Source organism: Nerophis lumbriciformis, linkage group LG17 (assembly GCF_033978685.3).
Source record: "Nerophis lumbriciformis linkage group LG17, RoL_Nlum_v2.1, whole genome shotgun sequence".
Classification (NCBI taxonomy): Eukaryota; Metazoa; Chordata; class Actinopteri; order Syngnathiformes; family Syngnathidae; genus Nerophis; species Nerophis lumbriciformis.
Genome location: NC_084564.2, coordinates 12,266,754 through 12,286,755, shown reverse-complemented (window position 1 = coordinate 12,286,755; position 20,002 = coordinate 12,266,754). Strand labels below are relative to the sequence as shown.

The following is a 20,002-nucleotide window of genomic DNA, read 5'->3' as shown; positions in this document are numbered from 1 at the left end:
AACCTCCCTAATTGTTATAAATCACATTGTTTATATTAAACATTAGAGATGTCCGATAATATCGGCCTGCCGATAAATGTGTTAAAATGTAATATCGGAAATTATCGGTATCGTTTTTTAAATTGTTTTATTAATTTTTATTTTTTTTATTAAATCAACATAAAAAACACAAGATACACTTACAATTAGTGCACCAACCCCCCAAAAACCCTCCCCCATTCACACAAAGTTGTTTCTTTCTGTTATTAATATTGTGGTTCCTACATTATATATCAATATATATCAATACAGTCTGCAAGGGATACAGTCCGTAAGCACACATGATTGTGCGTGCTGCTGGTCCAATAATAGTACTAACCTTTAACAGTTAATTTGACTCATTTTCATTAATTACTAGTTTCTATGTAACTGTTTTTATATTGTTTTACTTTCTTTTTTATTCAAGAAAATGTTTTTAATTTATTTATCTTATTTTATTAAAACATTTTTTAAAGTACCTTATCTTCACCATACCTGGTTGTCCAAATTAGGCATAATAATGTGTTAATTCCACGACTGTATATGTCGGTTGATATCGGTATCGGTAATTAAAGAGTTGGACAATATCGAAATATCGGATATCGGCAAAAAGCCATTATCGGACATCCCTATTAAACATGCTTCACTGATTCGAGTATTTGGCGAGCGCCGTTTTGTCCTACTAATTTTGGCGGTCCTTGAACTCACCGTAGTTTGTTTACATGTATAACTTTCTCTGACTTTCTAGTACGTGTTTTATGGCACTTCTTTTTCTATCTCATTTTGTCCACCAAACTTTTAACGTTGTGTGTGAATGCACAAAGGTGAGTTTTGTTGATGTTATTGACTTGTGTGGAGTGCTAATCGGGCATATTTGGTCACTGCATTAGTGCAAGCTAATCGATGCTAACATGCTATTTAGGCTAGCTATATGTACATATTGCATCATTATGCCTCATTTGTAGCTATATTTGAGCTCATTTAGATTCCTTTAAGTCCTCTTAATTCAATTTATATCTCATGACACACTATGTATGTAATGTGGCTTTTAATTTTTTGCGGCTCCAGACAGATTTGTTTTTGTATTTTTGGTCCAATATGTCTCTTTCACCATTTTGGGTTGCCGACCCCTGGTATATACATATCAAATATGTATTTACACAAAACCACACATAACAAAAGGGGAGGGAAAAAATAATAATACAAATAAAATAAATAAAATAAAATAAAAATAAAAAAAACCTATAATTTAAGTATTAAATCTGTGATCTGAAGATATCTCATTAGAGCCTTGCTACATTTTTTATTGTTTTCCCCCTTTGTCCATACGTTTTAAATATCATATTTGAAAACTTCAAAATGGTTTGGCACTGCGTTATCTGCCTTATTTTCATCACTATTTTATTGAAACTCTTATTAGGCCACATCAATCGGATTTCACAGCCGCAACCCTGACTTCAGGTTGCTCTGTGGTATTGATGGATTTACAGAGGAATATGGAGTGTATAACTCAGGGATCCCCAAATTATGGCCCGTAGGCCGGAACCGGCGGGAAGACCCAAGTTAAAAAAATATATATATGTATTATTATTATTATTTTAAATCTGTCCTTCCTAATCCATTTTCTACCGCTTGTTACTCGTTGGGTCTCCTAGCCGCTCAGGCAAATCATATTGTCTATAAATGCATTTTCCCATCGATAACGTGACATCATCGCGCCATGTGCGTGCTCTTTCAGTCAATCAGTGCGCGAGGAATATATATATATATATATATATATATATATATATATATATATATATATATATATATATATACATACATACATACATACATAACAGTAACTTCATTAGTCATTATTAAGTACTTATTAATGCCTTATTCTGCATGGCCTTATTACACAACCAGTAAGCCATTAACTAAGAGTCTTCCCTCAATTATCTCAGAATTATTGCTTATTAGTAACCCAAACCATTATATGTTCCCCTAGTGTCCAAATAACTCAAAATTAAGTCTTTGTTACTTAGAATATATGTTCCCCATACTAAAGTGTTACCAATTTTGGTCACAATAACTTTATTTAGCCATTACACTGCAAAAACTGAAATCTAAGTAAGATTAAATCTCTCAAATAAGGGTGATATTTGCTTATTTTTTGTCTGATAAGATAATTCTTCTCACTAAACAGATTATATGTTAGAGTGTTTTAAGTGTTACGGTCCTAAATGACCTCAGTAAAATATTACAGCTTGTAGCTGAGATTTGATGACCTATATTGAGTAAAACATGCTTGAAACTAGAATATCAACTGATGCTAAGCTGTGTCATCAATACTCACAAGTATAAAACTGCTTTTTTAAAGTAATAATTTCCTATTTCAAGCATGAAATAAAAAAATCATGACCTTGACACAATTGTGTCTCATAATTAAAACAGACGACAGCCAAATTGACTTTGCTGTTTTATTTTCAATGAAACAATAAAAAAGATGTACTCCTATAGTAGTACAGTTGGCACAGTACATTTAAACATTTAACATTTCAAACAATTTTGAACAGAAATAGTTCATACACATTCAGATAAATTCTTCAAAATTACAATAAAAAAAAATAGCCCGTGGGCCGGGCTGTAAATAAATATATATATATATATATATATACACACACACAGGTATATAGTATAAGTTTGCTGATTTCAAGAAATGTAATGCCGAGCGCATATCTTAATTTAAAAATATTTTTCAACATACTGAGAAAAAAAGTTTTATATTTGTTTTTTCTATCAAGAAAAGTGCACTTGTTATTAGTGAGAATATACTTATTTTAAGGTATTTTGGGGTTTATTGAGGTTAGCTAATTTTACTTGTCTTGGAAAGTCTTGACAAGCCAAATTTTCTTGTTCTATCGGCATATAATTTTGCTCAGTTCAAGTAAAATACCCCTCATTTTTGTATTTTTTTCCCCTTGTTTTTGAACACTGACTTTTTGCAGTGTATTTATTATTTTGGTTGTGTATATTTGAGGGTCCCCCTCCTTAACAGAGACATATTTTATTGCTTTTGGTTGTGATTTTTTTTCAAGTGCAAAATGTTGCGCACAGACTATATATATATATTTTTAGATATTTAAAAGTTTTAATTTCAATTACAGTCTTAAAATATACTAGAACTAAAATTGTATTGCATTTGGAAAGGGTTTAATTGCATTATTGTTCTGTATTATTATTACATGTGGTTAATGTGTTGGATCCACTATGGACTGGACTCTCACAATATTATGTCAGACCCACTCGACATCCATTGCTTTCGGTCTCCCCTAGAGGGGGGGGGGGGGTTACCCACATATGCAGTCCTCTCCAAGGTTTCTCATAGTCATTCACATCGACGTCCCACTGGGGTGAGTTTTTCCTTGCTCTTATGTGGGCTTTGTACCGAGGATGTCGTTGTGGCTTGTGCAGCCCTTTGAGACACTTGTGATTTAGGGCTATATAAATCAATCAATCAATCAATCAATCTTTATAAAGATTGATTGATTGATTGATTGATAATTTGGTCTCAAAAGAATAATGGCAATATTATTGTTTATTGACAATAATTTGTAGGTCAATATATCTTTGAGCAGAATCTGTTATCGGTCCAGGCCTAAGTTGTATTTTTCGGGAACTCTGTTCACATTTGGCCCTCTGCTGTTGATGCAACCTCGGTCAAACCTTTGTTTGTTCTGCCGCGGGCTGTCAGCCAATGACAAGCAGGTGAAGGTGCACTCACAGGAGTCACATGGTTGACCTGTGGGACCATAAAGTCCACACCCGGGCTCCCGTCGGACAAACAGCAGCGCTATGGAGTGCACTGCAGCGGTCCTGTTGTTGGGGCTCCTGTGGGCTCTGCTGTGGTTGCTTTACGACAAAAAGAGCAAGACCACGACAAGGCGCCTGCCTCCAGGACCAACGGCGCTTCCTCTGCTAGGAAACCTGCCTCAGCTGGACAAACATGCACCTTTTAAAAGCTTCCTCAAGGTGAGCTCCTGTGAGGCACGTGTGACGTTAGCGTCGCCGCGGCGATGATGATGATAACGTGTCGCTTTCCAAGATGAGCCAAACGTATGGAGCGGTGATGACCGTGCACCTGGGCTGGCAGCGTACGGTGGTCCTGGTGGGCTACGAGGCCGTCAAAGAGGCTCTGGTAGACCAAGCTGATGACTTTGCAGGAAGAATGCAGTTGCCGTTCCTCTACAAAGCCACCGGGGGCTACGGTGAGACCACCTCTGACTAAAAACTAAATTAGGGCCGTCTTCCACTAATGATTTCTGTCGTAGATTATGATTTGTTAGATTATGCCTACAGTACAAGTCGACTAGATCAGGGGTTCTTAAAGGGGAACATTATCACAATTTCAGAAGGGTTAAAACCATTAAAAATCAGTTCCCAGTGGCTTATTTTATTTTTCGAAGTTTTTTTCAAAATTTTACCCATCACGCAATATCCCTAAAAAAAGCTTCAAAGTGCCTGATTTTAACCATCGTTATATACACCCGTCCATTTTCCTGTGACGTCACATAGTGATGCCAATACAAACAAACATGGCGGATAGAACAGCAAGTTTATAGCGACATTAGCTCGGATTCAGACTCGGATTTCAGCGGCTTAAGCGATTCAACAGATTACGCATGTATTGAAACGGATGGTTGTAGTGTGGAGGCAGGTAGCAAAAACGAAATTGAAGAAGAAACTGAAGCTATTGAGCCATATCGGTTTGAACCGTATGCAAGCGAAACTGACGAAAACGACACGACAGCCAGCGAGACGGGAGAAAGCGAGGACGAATTCGGCGATCGCCTTCTAACCAACGATTGGTATGTGTTTGTTTGGCATTAAAGGAAACTAACAACTATGAACTAGGTTTACAGCATATGAAATACATTTGGCAACAACACGCACTTTGGAGTGCAGACAGCCCAGTTTTCATCAATTAATATATTCTGTAGACATACCCTCATCCGCTCTCTTTTCCTGGGGGTCTGGCAGCAGATTTCTTTGACTTTATCGTTGGAAATGCATCTGCTTTGAGTGTCGCGGGATATCCACACATTCTTGCCATCTCTGTCGTAGCATAGCTTTCGTCGGTAAAGTGTGCGGAACAAACGTCCAATTTCTTGCCACTTTTGAATCTTTGGGCCACTGGTGCAACTTGAATCCGTCCCTGTTTGTGTTGTTACACCCTCCGACAACACACCGACGAGGCATGATGTCTCCAAGGTACGGAAAACAGTCGAAAAAACGGAAAATAACTATATAATAATTTGACTCGGTGTTTGTAATGTGTTTGAGAAAATGGCGGATTGCTTCACGCTGTGATTCGCCAAAATTCACCCATATAGAGTTCGGAAATCGGTTAAAAAAATATATGGTCTTTTTTCTGCAACATCAAGGTAGATATTGACGCTTACATAGTTCTGGTGATAATGTTCCCCTTTAACCTTTCAGACATTGGGGCTCAGGTTTTCCACTACAGAGAGGCTTGGTGCCCACTCAAGTATTAACACTGAATTAGTCATTTTACTCTTCATTTTAATGATATCTAACCTGCTTACAGTTTACAACCTTGTCAAATGATATGAAAGCATGTGTTGATAACAAAGATTATTAGTTAACATAAATCTTAGGCTTAGGTCAGGCTGATTAAAGAATAAGTACTAATCAAATATACGGAATAAGAGGAGACTCATAATTAACTGACACAAAATAAATGTACATACAATTATGGTGTACTACAATAGACATTAATAATGAATATATTTCTTAACTAAAGTGTCAGTAAAATTTAAGTGCAAATGAATATACAGCTTCACCACTTTAGTCCTATTTTTTGCGCTTAAGAAACAACTTTATGACGTTAGCTCCACACTTCCTCTCTTTGTTTGATATTATCGTTACTGCCATAAGTGGTGGAAAAGTGTATTACAACTGAGTTCCGCTGCGACCCGAAAAAACCACAGCTGAGAAACAGATCATTTTCGGCAACCCAACAATGGGCCTTGGCCCTATGGTTAAGTAACACTCTACTATTTCAAAACATGCTAGCATGCGTGCTACCTCCTAGCACAGCTAATTGGATCCTTACATACAAAAGGGATTTCAATTGCGACTTTTCTTCAAATCAAAATAGCTAAAACACTCAAATAAACAAATAAATATGGCAGTGATTGGATAGTTTAGTGAGGTCCGGGCATAAGGGATTGGCTTTGGCTCTAGCAGAGTGCCGAAAGGAAACTTGACTATCGAGCGCAAGCCTTCTGATTAGGCAGCCGAATTCGTCCTGTGAGACGCTTATTGGTGGCTCCTGGACGATTATTCCGCCATGTTTGGGTTAGCACGTGTGTTACCGGAGATTGTCCGCGAACCATCACTCAAGAGTTCACTGCTGTGTGAACTTTCAAATTTCACTTTCGTTTTTGCAGGCATATCGACACTTCACCAAATGGCGTGTTACAAGTTCGCCAGTAAAAGTGAAAATCGGCATTTCCGAGAAAATTGGACTGAGTGATTTGTATTTAAACAAATACCCATGTGCTTGATATGCCAGGGGACTATCACTGTTATCAGGAAGTCCAATTTAAAGGGGAACATTATCACCAGACCTATGTAAGCGTCAATATATACCTTGATGTTGCAGAAAAAAGACCATATATTTTTTTAACCGGTTTCCGAACTCTAAATGGGTGAATTTTGGCGAAGTAAGCGCCTTTCTAATATTCGCTCTCGGAGCGATGACGTCACAACGTGGCGTCACATCGGGAAGCAATCCGCCATTTTCTCAAACACCGAGTCAAATCAGCTCTGTTATTTTCCGTTTTTTCAACTGTTTTCCGTACCTTGGAGACATCATGCCTCGTCGGTGTGTTGTCGGAGGGTGTAACAACACGAACAGGGACGGATTCAAGTTGCACCAGTGGCCCAAAGATGCGAAAGTGGCAAGAAATTGGACGTTTGTTCCGCACACTTTACCGACGAAAGCTATGCTACGACAGAGATGACAAGAATGTGTGGATATCCTGCGACACTCAAAGCAGATGCATTTCCAACGATAAAGTCAAAGAAATCTGCCGCCAGACCCCCATTGAATCTGCCGGAGTGTGTGAGCAATTCAGGGACGAAGGACCTCGGTAGCACGGCAAGCAATGGCGGAAGTTTGTTCCCGCAGACGAGCGAGCTAAACCCCCTATCGACCCTCGCTTCTCTGGCCTGCTGACATCAACTCCAAAACTGGACAGATCAGCTTTCAGGAAAAGAGCGCGGATGAGGGTATGTCTACAGAATATATTAATTGATGAAAATTGGGCCGTCTGCACTCTCAAAGTGCATGTTGTTGCCAAATTTATTTTATATGCTGTAAACCTAGTTCATAGTTGTTAGTTTCCTTTAATGCCAAACAAACACATACCAATCGTTGGTTAGAAGGCGATCGCCGAATTCCTCCTCGCTTTCTCCCGTGTCGCTGGCTGTCGTGTCGTTTGTCGGTTTCGCTTGCATACGGTTCGAACCGATATGGCTCAATAGCTTCAGTTTCTTCTTCAATTTCGTTTTCGCTACCTGCCTCCACACTACAACCATCCGTTTCAATACATTCGTAATCTGTTGAATCGCTTAAGCCGCTGAAATCCGAGTCTGAATCCGAGCTAATGTCGCTATAGCTTGCTGTTCTTTCCGCCATGTTTGTTTGTGTTGGCTTCACTATGTGACGTCACAGGAAAATGGACGGGTGTTTATAACGATGGTTAAAATCAGGCACTTTGAAGCTTTTTTTTAGGGATATTGCGTGATGGGTAAAATTTTGAAAAAAACTTTGAAAAATATAATAAGCCACTGGGAACTGATTTTTAATGGTTTTAACTATTCTGAAATTGTGATAATGTTCCCCTTTAAGTTGTCCGCAGAGAAATGTTCTGACCCTTGGATACATTTAATTGGACAGCCCTAATCTAGAGAAGGTAAACGTCATTACAAGGTTTTTGTCCTTCAACCCGTGCAAGGATCATTACTGCTGCCAGAGTGGAGAAATGAGGAAGACTTCCTGCCCAAGCTAAACCGGTCCAAGTAACTCCTCGACAGCATGCGCCGGGTCCACTTTCCGGCAAGTCCCACAAGGGTCAATCGCGGGATTTGCTGGCCGAAGGCACGACATGATACCTGTCCCCCATCTCTGGAAATCCTCCCAACTCGTCCCTATCCCTCATTGATTGAGTGACTGACTGAATCGATTTGTCTAATAGTTGACTATTCTAAAGACACTCCATAACAAAAAAAACTGTCTTGTTCTTGTCAGGTTTGGGCATCAGTAACGGCGAGCGCTGGCGACAGCTGCGGCGTTTCACCCTGACCACCCTACGAGATTTCGGGATGGGACGCAAAGGCATGGAGGAGTGGATCCAGGAGGAGAGCCAACACATGAGGGCCCGCATGGACTCTTACAAAAGTGATGACACTGCAAGACATTCACCAGCGATTAGTCTGATCGTGCTTGTGTGGTTTTGGCGGTCAAAACATTCCGAGGTGTGTCAGAAATGTTCCAGAGCTGTTCCGGTTTTTACCACATTACCCGAGACAATCAACCAGCACGTTGACAAAGAGATGCTTCGTTTAATGCATGAGAAGAGGTGAGAGTTGTGGCAGGACTGTTCCTGAAGCAACCTCGCGACTAATCCGACCTGGTTTTGTGGTCCTTTTTCCCACGATCAAGGGGCTCATTAAGGGGGTCTGTTTGAAAGACCTGGAGGACCACAGGATGGCCGCGAGATTCTGGAAGATTGTTTCCAGGAGAGTGTGAAGACTTGTCAGGAAAGGCTGAGAAAGTGCATTAGAATCCAGGAGGATGACTTTTGAAATATTTTTGACACACCTCGTGTTTGCTTAACCGAGCGTTAGCCAGCGTGCAAATGTTATTGTGTCGGCCGGTTTTATCTAATCTCGTCCTCGTGGTTTTCTAAAGGGCACAAACAAGCAAGTGCTGACTCATCCATGCTGGAACATTTGATACTTTGCTACTGTACTCAAAGTCATTGTGTTGTGATGATTTTAGTAGACAAAAGTCAGCAAACACTCATTAATGTGACATCATCTTTTGTTTAAATACCACAAAATAGGCAGGAAAACATTCACTAAATTGAATATCGTGCAAAGTTTGTTTATTCCAGCAATTCGATTTTCAAGGTGAAACTAAAATATGACATAGGCTCATAACATGCAACTCAAGATATTTCAAGCCTTCTTTTGATATCGTTTTGATGATTATGGCTTACAGTTTATGAAAACCTTAAATTGAAAAGGTGTCTTTTAAAAACTTTTAACCATGATCATTAACATTATAACAAAGGCTTGACATACCTCACTTTGTATGTAGTGAGTTTGTCATGTATTAGTGTACACCGCCTTCCGCCCGATTGTAGCTGAGATAGGCTCCACCGCCCCCCGCGACCCCGAAGGGAATAAGCGGTAGAAAATGGATGGATGGATAGTCTCACATTTGAAGTTGAATTGCTGACTGTCAGAGATTGTTGGTGACGAACCCCAAGATGCAGAGATGACGGCGTGCATTGAGTGAGAAAACATGATTTAATTAAACACTAAGGCAAAACAACAAACAAAAGGGTAACAACAAAAGGCGCGCACAAGGCGGAGAACAAACTTGGCTATGAACTAAAATAGCACAGAGGCTAACTGTGGACAAGAAACAAAAACACTTACTGTGACACGAAGGAACTAGGACATGAGCAGAGTGAAACAAAAGTAGACAGAGCTACAACGACAAGTATTAAGAACAACGACACGACAGGTAGGAACGACAATAATCCAGCCCTGACTGGAGGGGAAGGCAGGTTTAAATAGCAGCTGGCTGATTGACACCAGGTGTGGCCAGGTGCCAATCAGCCACAGCTGAGGGGAAGCAGCACTCAGCGAGACAATCAGGAAATGAAGACAAAATAAAAGCGCTGACAGAAAACTAAGACAAACGCAGAGGAAAACTAAAACACAGTCAAACTGTCAGGGACAAGCCTGACACTGACATTAAAGGACTTTTGCACAACATTAAAAAAAATGTGCGCTTTACTTGTAGAAGCTTCCTTCTCCAAATGCATGGTTGCTTTGCTAACATTGTTTGGGATTCACAGACAAACTTTATATGTAAATACATATTGTTGATACGCTCTTTAAAGTACCAGTAGAGTGGAAATTTTTTTTGACTTCATATGCCTATTTGTTTTTCATTGTATCCATTAAACCACATCCAATTGTATTTACAATCTGCAAAGTACCGGTACGTGAAAATACAGTCTAAAATGTGATAAAATGTATTTTAAATACTCCGCTCCGAAAACCTTCGGCAATTTCCGTAGATTCAGTGTAGTAACGTTTCTGCACTCGGACCATGTCATCAGATCAGTCATACTGAAAATACGCAAAAATTGGAAAGAGATGTGCCGTCTATCATTCAAAATCCTTTTGTAAGACAAAAACACATATGCTTGGCTTTTTTTATGCACTGGAATTGTAAATAAATAGCTAATAGTCAACAGATCGAGGTGTCCTCTATTGCGCTCATTATACCTCTAAAAACATCAGGAAAGCGCCAACAATACTCCATTTACATGTTGTGACCTGAAAATGAACCAAATATGAGTGATATTGTTATTATAAGCGCCAACGCAGACGGACTATTTTAGCGGCGCGTTGATAGCAGTGAGTTAATCCTAGTTTACGCTGCTATTGTTGACACACTGAGCCCGTGGTTGCTTGTTTTGTCTCAAACTTACTAAAAGTAAATTCTAGATTATAATTCATGCAGCTCTCACCTGCTAGTAGCCAAATGTGGCCATGGGCCGACAGGTTGGTTGACTATCACATCCCCAAAGAGACAAAAAAGACACAAAAAGATGCTTGTTGCAGCAACATTTTTTTTAACCTTTCGTGAGGATTGTAATTGAATCTTCATCCAAATGGAATTATGTGAGCTTCCCGTCGGTTGGCATTCCAGCGAGTGGAAATATGACAGTAAGTGTTTGTTTAGCAATGCTGCTGATGTTAGTGTCAAAATAAAACTGCATCCGGGTAGCAATCGGCTTTCTAAAACTTATTGCTCATCCTCTTTGTGTTCGGGCTCAAAAATATATGGTCCTGGATCATACTTCTTCCCAAAGTAATCGTTGGCTTTCACAAAGTCTGTTTGATTAGCATTGTTGTTGATGGGGAAATGATTTTTCATTATCTCTCAAAATGGCTCGGGAATCCCTGTGATTGATCCTATTTTGATCGTATCTATTTGCAAACTTTGGAAGTCTTTTGGTGTCATAAATCAGATATATGTTATAACTTCAACATAGAGGCAACTTGTTTTTCCACTCTACTGGATTCTTTAAATGACAGAGTTTGCACCAAAACATTTTTATTTTTAATTGCAAACATTAAAAATAGCTTTAAACGTGGACAGTTTTTAAAGCACCATATCTGTAAACGTGTAGCCAAGGTTCAGTAGGTCTCAACAAAAACAACAATTCTGGACCTCAGTGTTGTTGCCCAGATCAGACCAAAAGCATCAGAAAAATGATCCAAATTTAGTTGTGAAAATCCAAAATTAGTACAAGGCGAGACATCACCTGTAGTATGGTGATTCAGTATTAGGTTTCTGGTTCGAGTCCAGCTTCCCACCAGTCCTGTCGCGCGCCATGATGTAAAGATTTAATCAGTGTTGCATCGACATCATTCAACATCAGTTGTACCTCTCTTCAGAGGCGCCCTTTGACCCCACCTTCCTGCTGAGCTGCTCAGTGTCCAACGTGGTGTGCTGCCTGGTGTTTGGACAACGCTTCAACTACGAGGACGCCGACTTCCAGCAGCTACTGGCCATTATCAAGGAACTGGTTATGTTTGTGGCTAGTCCTCTGGGGCAGGTAACATTGCCATACATTTACAAACCAAATCCCAAACCCCATCCCCAACGTACCTCTTTGTAATCCTAGCCCTAACCCCAGCCTTCTCCAGGACACTAACCCCACCTCTAACCAACAACCCAACCCTAGTTAAAAACCTTTTCTTCAATGTATTAGCAGTCTATTGCTTTAACGCTCAAATGGCAGACTAGTCTCAAAATAACATCTATTGTAAGTGAGGTCTACGTCACAAAACATTGTGTCCCAAAGTTTTACTGGGAGAATTAGCTCAAATAGTCGAGTGATCGCTTGGCATTCACAAGTTAGCAAAATTGATGCTCATGTTCTCTAAATGTTATGTTCTTCCTGTAAAAAAGCATGGTCTGAAATAGTTTGGATTATCCGAACCCTAGCTTGAAATTCCAACTCTAACTTGAAAACCTAACAACCTTGTTTAAAACCTCAACCCAAGCATTGGCATGAAACCTCTAACTGTATTCAAAAAATCCTAACCTGAGCTTGAAACTCTAGCCCTAACTGTAAACCCTAGTATGAAACCCCGTTCCAAGCTAAAAACCTTACAGTATGTACCAAATGTGTTCTGTAAAAACATTCACACTCAACAATACAATTTACTAATCCTTGTGCACAGAGTGTACACTTAGGACTCAGCATGTCTTCTTCAGATGTACAACATCTTTCCTGGACTGACTGAGCGCCTGCCAGGCCACCAGCACAAAGTCTTTGCTCACATGGAGACGGTGAGATCTTTCATCAAAAAGAAGATCCAGCAGCATGCAGACACTTTGGACTCTAACTCTCCCAGAGACTACATTGACTGCTTCCTCAATCGCATCCAACAGGTTGGAAAGACCTAGAACTGTCTCACCAGACCTATAACTTTATGCTTTGACCTGCGAAAAGCTCTGAAAGCAAACAAGACAGTGGATTATTTGTCCCCTTAGGAGAAGGACAACGCTTCCAGTGAGTTCTTCTATGACAACCTGGTATCCACAGTCATGAATCTCTTCATGGCTGGAACAGAAACCAGCAGCTCTACTATTCGATACGCCCTCAGCGTGTTCATTAAACACCCTGATATACAAGGTTGGTCTCAAGAGGACAAACAACGAAACGTTTGCATCTGAGACTTTGCAGCCAAAAAAATGAAAAATAAATGTTTTGTGCAGAGAAAATGCAGCAGGAGATCGACGATGTGATTGGACGAGAACGTTGTCCCAACATGGAGGACAGAAAGTCCATGCCCTTTACAGATGCAGTCATCCATGAGGTGCAGCGCTTTCTGGACATTGTCCCCTTTAGCCTGCCACACTACACGCTGCATGACGTCTCTTTTAGAGGCTACACCATTCCCAAGGTATTCCCCACTGGACAGTACTCTCTCTCTACTGATGTTTCTTCTTCCTGTTTCTGGAGTTTGTCATAGTCTAACACGAAGGTCCTCAATTACATTTGTTCAAGGGCCAGCAGACACTGTCAGATCCAGTATCATTAGGACTTGGGATTTGAATCCTTGTCCCCTTGTCCAAAGAATAAGAGTTATTACCCAATGAGCTTTCCAGTCACTTACAATGAATATCCTCCATTAATAAGCAGTTTTAAGCAAAACTGTATGGTTTCTAGTGATGGGTCGTTTACGAACGAGAGCCGGTTCTGTCATGATCCGTGGCCCGGATCACGTTTTGTTATTTTCTGTTAGTTTTGGACTCCCTTAGTTCCTGTTGTTGTGCACCCTTGAGTTTGTTTAGTTACCTTGGCTACTTATTATTTTCACCTGCCTCTGATTGGTGTTCGGGACGCTCACCTGTTCCCCAAGCACTAATCAGAGGCATTATTTAAACCTGCCTTTGCCGGTCAGTCGACCTGGCTTCTTTGTTTGCTTATGCTACAGTTACGTGAGTATTACTTGTCTTTTTGCCTATGTTAAGTGTTAGCGTTCGCTTCGAGTGCGATCGGCACATTTTTCCTTTGGCTTATTTTCAGTTTTTGGTACTTGTTTGAGTTCTACAAATAAATCATGCTCCTACCTGCACATCCTGTCCGGAGTGGTCCGTTTGCATCCCGGGGCAACGAACCTCGCAGCAAGCTGCGACGCCCCACACGTAACAGGTTCTTTGAAGTCAATGACTGGATCCGGCTCGCGATCGCCATTAAATTGTCTTTTAAAGACGCATTGTTTAACATGTGTGGCTGTAGCAGTGTTTTTGTGACTGGGACTACTACACTGTTACAGACACTGCATGCAGCGTGCACACGAACAGGAGGGAGAGACACGAGAGCGCAAGAAGATTTTACCAAAGATGAGTGACAGCAGGAAAAGGAGTAAAATGTGGACACATTTAAAGATGTAAGACTCCAGAAAGGCAGAGTGAGAGACTTGTCCAGGGTGTACCCCGCCTTCCTCCCGATTGCAGCTGAGATAGCACCACCCCGTGACCCCGAACGGGACAAGCGGGGGTGTATATTGTAGCGTCCCGGAAGAGTTAGTGCTGCAAGGGGTTCTGGGTATTTGTTCTGTTGTGTTTATGTTGTGTTACGGTGCGGATGTTCTCCCGAAATGTGTTTGTCATTCTTGTTTGGTGTGGGTTCACAGTGTGGCGCATATTTGTAACAGTGTTAAAGTTGTTTATACGGCCACCCTCAGTGTAACCTGTATGGCTGTTGACCAAGTATGAATTGCATTCACTTGTGTGTGTGAAAAGCCGTAGATATTATGTGACTAGGCCGGCATGGAAAGGCAGTGCCTTTAAGGTTTATTGGTGCTCTGTACTTCTCCCTACGTCCGTGTACACAGCGGCATTTTAAAAAGTCATAAATTTTACTTTTTGAAACAGATACCGATAATTTCTGATATTACATTTTAAAGCATTTATCGGCCGATAATATCGGCAGTCCGATATTATCGGACATCCCTAGTTTTTATTAATAAAGACTCCTATTCTGCACGTTGTCCCAACAGGACACCATCATCATTCCCATGCTGCACTCTGTGCTGAAAGACGAGAAACAGTGGGCGGAGCCTTGGTCCTTTAATCCTCAGCACTTCCTGGACCACAACGGCAACTTTAAGAAGAACCCGGCGTTCATGCCTTTTGCGGCAGGTATGTGTGTGTTGTCTGTTCAAATGTTCCGACCATATGAGAGGTCAGAGGTCACCGGTGCAGCAAACTCCTGCAAGCATGTCTTTACTTTTCTATGCAGGGATTAAAAGAGAAGCTTCCCAAGTCTTGCCAAGAATTGAGATTCAGGGAGAACTAAGGACTATTGTTGTCTTGTGTGTCTCCCGTCCTCTCACAGGGAAAAGAGCTTGTGTCGGGGAGTCTCTGGCCCGCATGGAACTGTTCATCTTCATCACGTCACTGCTGCAACATTTCAGCTTCTCCTGCGTCGGAGGTCCAGACAGCGTCAACCTTACGCCGGAGTACAGCAGCTTCGCCAACGTGCCGCGGCAACACCAGCTCATCGCTACGCCTCGCTGACACGCGCGCCTCCAAAAAGGCTAATCAGAACAGCGTCTCAGACCTCTCACACCATCTTCACATATGGCTGCTTCACGTTTTTTTGCCATTATAATTTAGTCTCAACATGTGGCTTTTTACTCACAGGTTAATGAGCTTGTGAGCAAAATATTTTTTCACGGGTTATCTATATATGTTTAAATATGCATATTACAATGTGGTCAACAGTTTGAAAATTTGTGCTCTACAGTCTAGCGATGATAATGATAAACCACAGGAAAAATTATTGACGGTTACTATTACCGTTTCCAATTGTAATTAGTAGAGATGTCCGATAATGGCTTTTTTGCCGATATCCGATATTGTCCAACTCTTAATTACCGATTCCGATATCAACCGATACGATATATACAGTCGTGGAATTAACACATTATTATGCCTAATTTTGTTGTGATGCCCCGCTGGATGCATTAAACATGGTAATGCTCTGACAGTGCAGCTGTCTTCACTCCCTGCTTGTTCCCTTCAGTTTTGTCTTCAGCAAGTGAAATGCATGCTCAATGGGATTCAGGCCAGGTGATTGACTTGACCATTGCACAACATTCCACTTCTTTGCCTTAAAAAACGTTGGTTGTTTTTGCAGTATGCTTCGGCTCATTGTCCATCTGCATTGTGAAGCACCGTCCAATGACTTTTGAAGCATTTGGCTGAATATGAGCAGATAATATTGCCCCAAACATTTCAGAATTCATTCTGCTGTCACATCAATAAATATAAGAGAACCAGTTCCACTAGACTACCACCACCATGCTTCACTGATGAGGTGGTATGCTTTGGATCTTGAGCAGTTCCTTCCCTCCTCCATACTCTTCTATTTCCATCATTCTGCTACAAGTTGATCTTTGTCTCATCTGTCCATAAGATGTTGTTCCAGAACTGCACAGGCTCTTTTAGATGTTTCTTGGCAAACTGTAATCTGGCCTGCTTTTGAGGCTCACCAATGGTTTACACCTTGTGATGAAACCTCTGTATTTCCTCTGGTGAAGTCTTCTCTTAATTGTTGACTTGGACACAGATACACTGACTGTACCTCCTGGAGAGTTTTCTTCATCTGGCCAACTGTTGTGAAGGGCTTTTTCTTGACAAGGGAAAGGATTTGTCTGTCATCCACCACACTTGTTTTCCGTGGTCTTCCAAGTATTTTGGTGTTACTGAGCTCAGCAGTGTGTTCTCTCTTTTTAAGAATGTACCAAACAGTTGATTTGGCCACACCTCAAGTTTTTACTATCTCTCTGATGGCTTTGTTTTGATTTTTCAGCCTAATGATGGCTTGCTTCACTGACAGTGACAGCTCTTTGGACTTCATATTGAGAGATGACCTCCCCAGATTCCAAATTAATATACCACACTTGAAATGACATGTAGGCCTTTTATCCGCTCTTTGTGAATTAAATAAATGGAAAAAAACAAGGGAATAACACACACCTGGCCATGGGACAGCTGAGTAGCCAATTGTCCAATTACTTTTGGTACCTTAAAAAGTGGAAGGCACATATAAAATGTGTTGAAATTCCTACACCGTTCACCTGATTTGGATGTAAATACCCTCAAATTAAAGCTCAAAGTCTGCACTTAAAGCACATCTTGATTGTTTCATTTCAAATCTATTGTGGTGTTGTACAGAGCTGGAATACTGAAAATTGTGTCAATGTCCAAATATTTATGGACCTAACTGTATACATATATACATACATATATCTCCATCCATCCATCCATTCATTTTCTACCGCTTATTCCCTTTGGGGTCGCGGGGGGCGCTGGAGCCTATCTCAGCTACAATCGGGCGGAAGGCGGGGTACACCCTGGACAAGTCGCCACCTCATCGCAGGGCCAACACAGATAGACAGACAACATTCACACACTAGGGCCAATTTAGTGTTGCCAATCAACCTATCCCCAGGTGCATGTCTTTGGAGGTGGGAGGAAGCCGGAGTACCCGAAGGGAACCCACGCAGTCACGGGAAGAACATGCAAACTCCACACAGAAAGATCCCGAGGCCGGGATTGAACTCACGACTCCTCAGGATCTTTGTATTGTGAGATATATATATATATATATATATATATATATATATATATAGATAGATACACAGATATATACACACACACACATATATATATATATACACACACACACACACACACACACACACAGTAAGAAAGGGATTCATATGGCCCCATTTGTCACGGTTCACCTGACACATGAAATGTGACAAGTTATCCACTTTAGCCGCCAGATGGCAGTAAAGTGTTAAATATCTTCAAATGTGTTTTGTGACAATTCCAACTTTGACCACAGTGTCAGTTGCTCTGTGGAGTGACACTTTCCATCATTTTCAGACAATTTCCCTTATCCAACCTCGAACAAGATTCTGTTGTCTTTGGCACCTCCCGGCAAATCTTCACCTCCCATACATTTCTTCTTTCTGCAATGCAAACGCTTTCTGCAGTTTTTGCGAGTGGAGCAGCCTCACACAGCACAACAGGGCATGTTTACACGGCCTAAAAACTCAAATAAAATAGATGTCCAATGAGGAAGGGCAGCGTACGCATAGCTCCGGCTGTGGCCAGCTCAAAGTTCCTACCAAACAAGGCGCCCTGTAGTCAGGTGAGGGCTTTTGACCAATCATTTAGGAGATTTGATTTACAAACCCAGTGCAGGGACCAATTAGGTTTGTAAATCAAGGTTCCACTGTAATGCTACATATAGTACACACTAAAGCAGGGGTGTCAAACGTACGGCAAACAGGTTTTATCCGGCCCGCGGGATGAGTTTGCTAAGTATAAAAATGAGCCGAAATTTTTGAATGAAAGAAACCGCTGTTCTAAATGTGTCCACTAGATGTCGCAATAGCAATTATTTGTATCTTTGGAGATGAAAAACTAATCCACATGATGTTAGTGCACCAGTCGAGGAAAATGAGCAAAAACATAAATAACATCCTTTAATTTGTTTTTCATAATATTTTTTTTATCATTAAGGATTGACAAGTAACACTGATGAACATCATCACATCATTTATTCAGAAAGTATAAATAACGACAAATAAAGATAGAATACTATTAACCGCAAGATTTAAGTGTAACAAAAACCCAACAACATTATGATTTGTACATTTTCAGCATGTGCTTGTTTTAATTTTAAACAATCTGAAGTTGTCTTTATTGTTAAGTTATCGTGCCGTGATTTTACCAGTCCGGCCCACTTGGGAGTAGATTTTTCTCCATGTGTCCCCCGATCTAAAATGAGTTTGACACCCCTGCACTAAAGAGTTAGCGCCAAAGAGCCCCATTAATAGGAAGAAAACTTCTAAATTGTGAGCTGCTCTAACTGTGTCCACGTGTACGTGGCACGATTTGGCCAGCAGTAACAGCGAGCACTTGTGCCAGCTGAGGCGTTTCACCCTGACCACCCTTCGAGATTTAGGGATGGGACGCAAAAGGGATGGAGGAGTGGATCCAGGAGGAGAGTAAGCTCCTGGTGGCCCGCATGACAGCTACTAAAGGTTCGATTGACTCTGTTAAAACATTTTAATTATTGGGATTGCACGCTGAGAGCTGTTTCTGATACTTTAAGCTGTCATGTAGCTCCTAAACAAGTTATTTTCTTGGTTTCTTTACCTTTTTCCCCACCCACCTTTGCAGTTCGATCCAACCTTCTTCCTGAGCTGCAGCGTGGTGTTCGGTCAGCGCTTCACTTACGACGATGAGTGCTTCTCTACCTGCTGCAGAACATCTCCAAGACCCTCAGATTCGTCAGTAGCCCCCGCGGCCAGGTGAGACCGGGGCGGAGGAGGTGGACCAATGAGGGTTGCTGAGTTGTTGACAGCTGTAGAACGTCTTCCCCGGCTTGATGGAGTGGCTGCCGGGTCCGCACCACGCATCGTTTGGCAGGGTGGACGAGCTGAGAGCTTTAATCATGGAGATGATTGAGGAGCACCGGGATACCCTGAACCCACAATGTCCCAGAGACTACATCGACTGCTTCCTAAACAGACTCAATAAGGTGTGGAGTCAAAAGAGTAATCGACAGTAGAGATCAACCGATTTTTTTCAGGGCCGATACCAATTATTAGTACACTCTAAAATCCGCTGGGTTAAAAACTACTCAATTTGGGTAGTTTTCTACCCAGCTGCAGGGTAACAACTGGACCAAACTAACGCTGGGTTAATTTAACCCAGCTGGGTTATATATTCAACCCAAATGCTGGGTTATTTTAACTGCAATGCTGCTTCAAGCCTACCAAATAACTTGGTTATTTTCAGGGTTTTTTGTATTTTAAATGTCATAATGATTTATGACGCCAACAGGCGGAGGTCAGTATTGCAAGTTGTAGTTTTTTAAGATGCTGGGTTACTGGTTGGGTCACAAAACCTACCCAACTTCTTGGAAATAACCCATAAATATGACTCAACAGGCTCAACCCAGCATTTGGGTAGAAAAAAATAACCCAGCATTTTTTTAGTGTGTACTCAAGGAGGCCGATAACCGATATTTGGAGCCGATATTAATTTGCAGTACAAGTT

At 41.1% G+C, this 20,002-nt stretch overlaps 1 protein-coding gene and 1 pseudogene across 1 annotated transcript; both read left to right on the top strand.

Moving 5' to 3' along the window:
- Window positions 1-3,823: 3,823 nt before the first annotated feature.
- Window positions 3,824-15,923, top strand: LOC133614512 (cytochrome P450 2F3-like). Its single transcript, XM_061972512.1, has 9 exons — window positions 3,824-4,032; window positions 4,106-4,268; window positions 8,339-8,488; window positions 11,797-11,957; window positions 12,623-12,799; window positions 12,902-13,043; window positions 13,127-13,314; window positions 14,917-15,058; window positions 15,255-15,923. Exons 1-9 carry the CDS (start codon window positions 3,856-3,858, stop codon window positions 15,434-15,436), a joined length of 1,482 nt encoding a protein of 493 aa, XP_061828496.1. The 5' UTR covers window positions 3,824-3,855; the 3' UTR covers window positions 15,437-15,923.
- Window positions 15,924-17,998: 2,075 nt separating this feature from the next.
- Window positions 17,999-19,511, top strand: LOC133614903 (cytochrome P450 2F5-like; annotated as a pseudogene).
- Window positions 19,512-20,002: the final 491 nt, after the last annotated feature.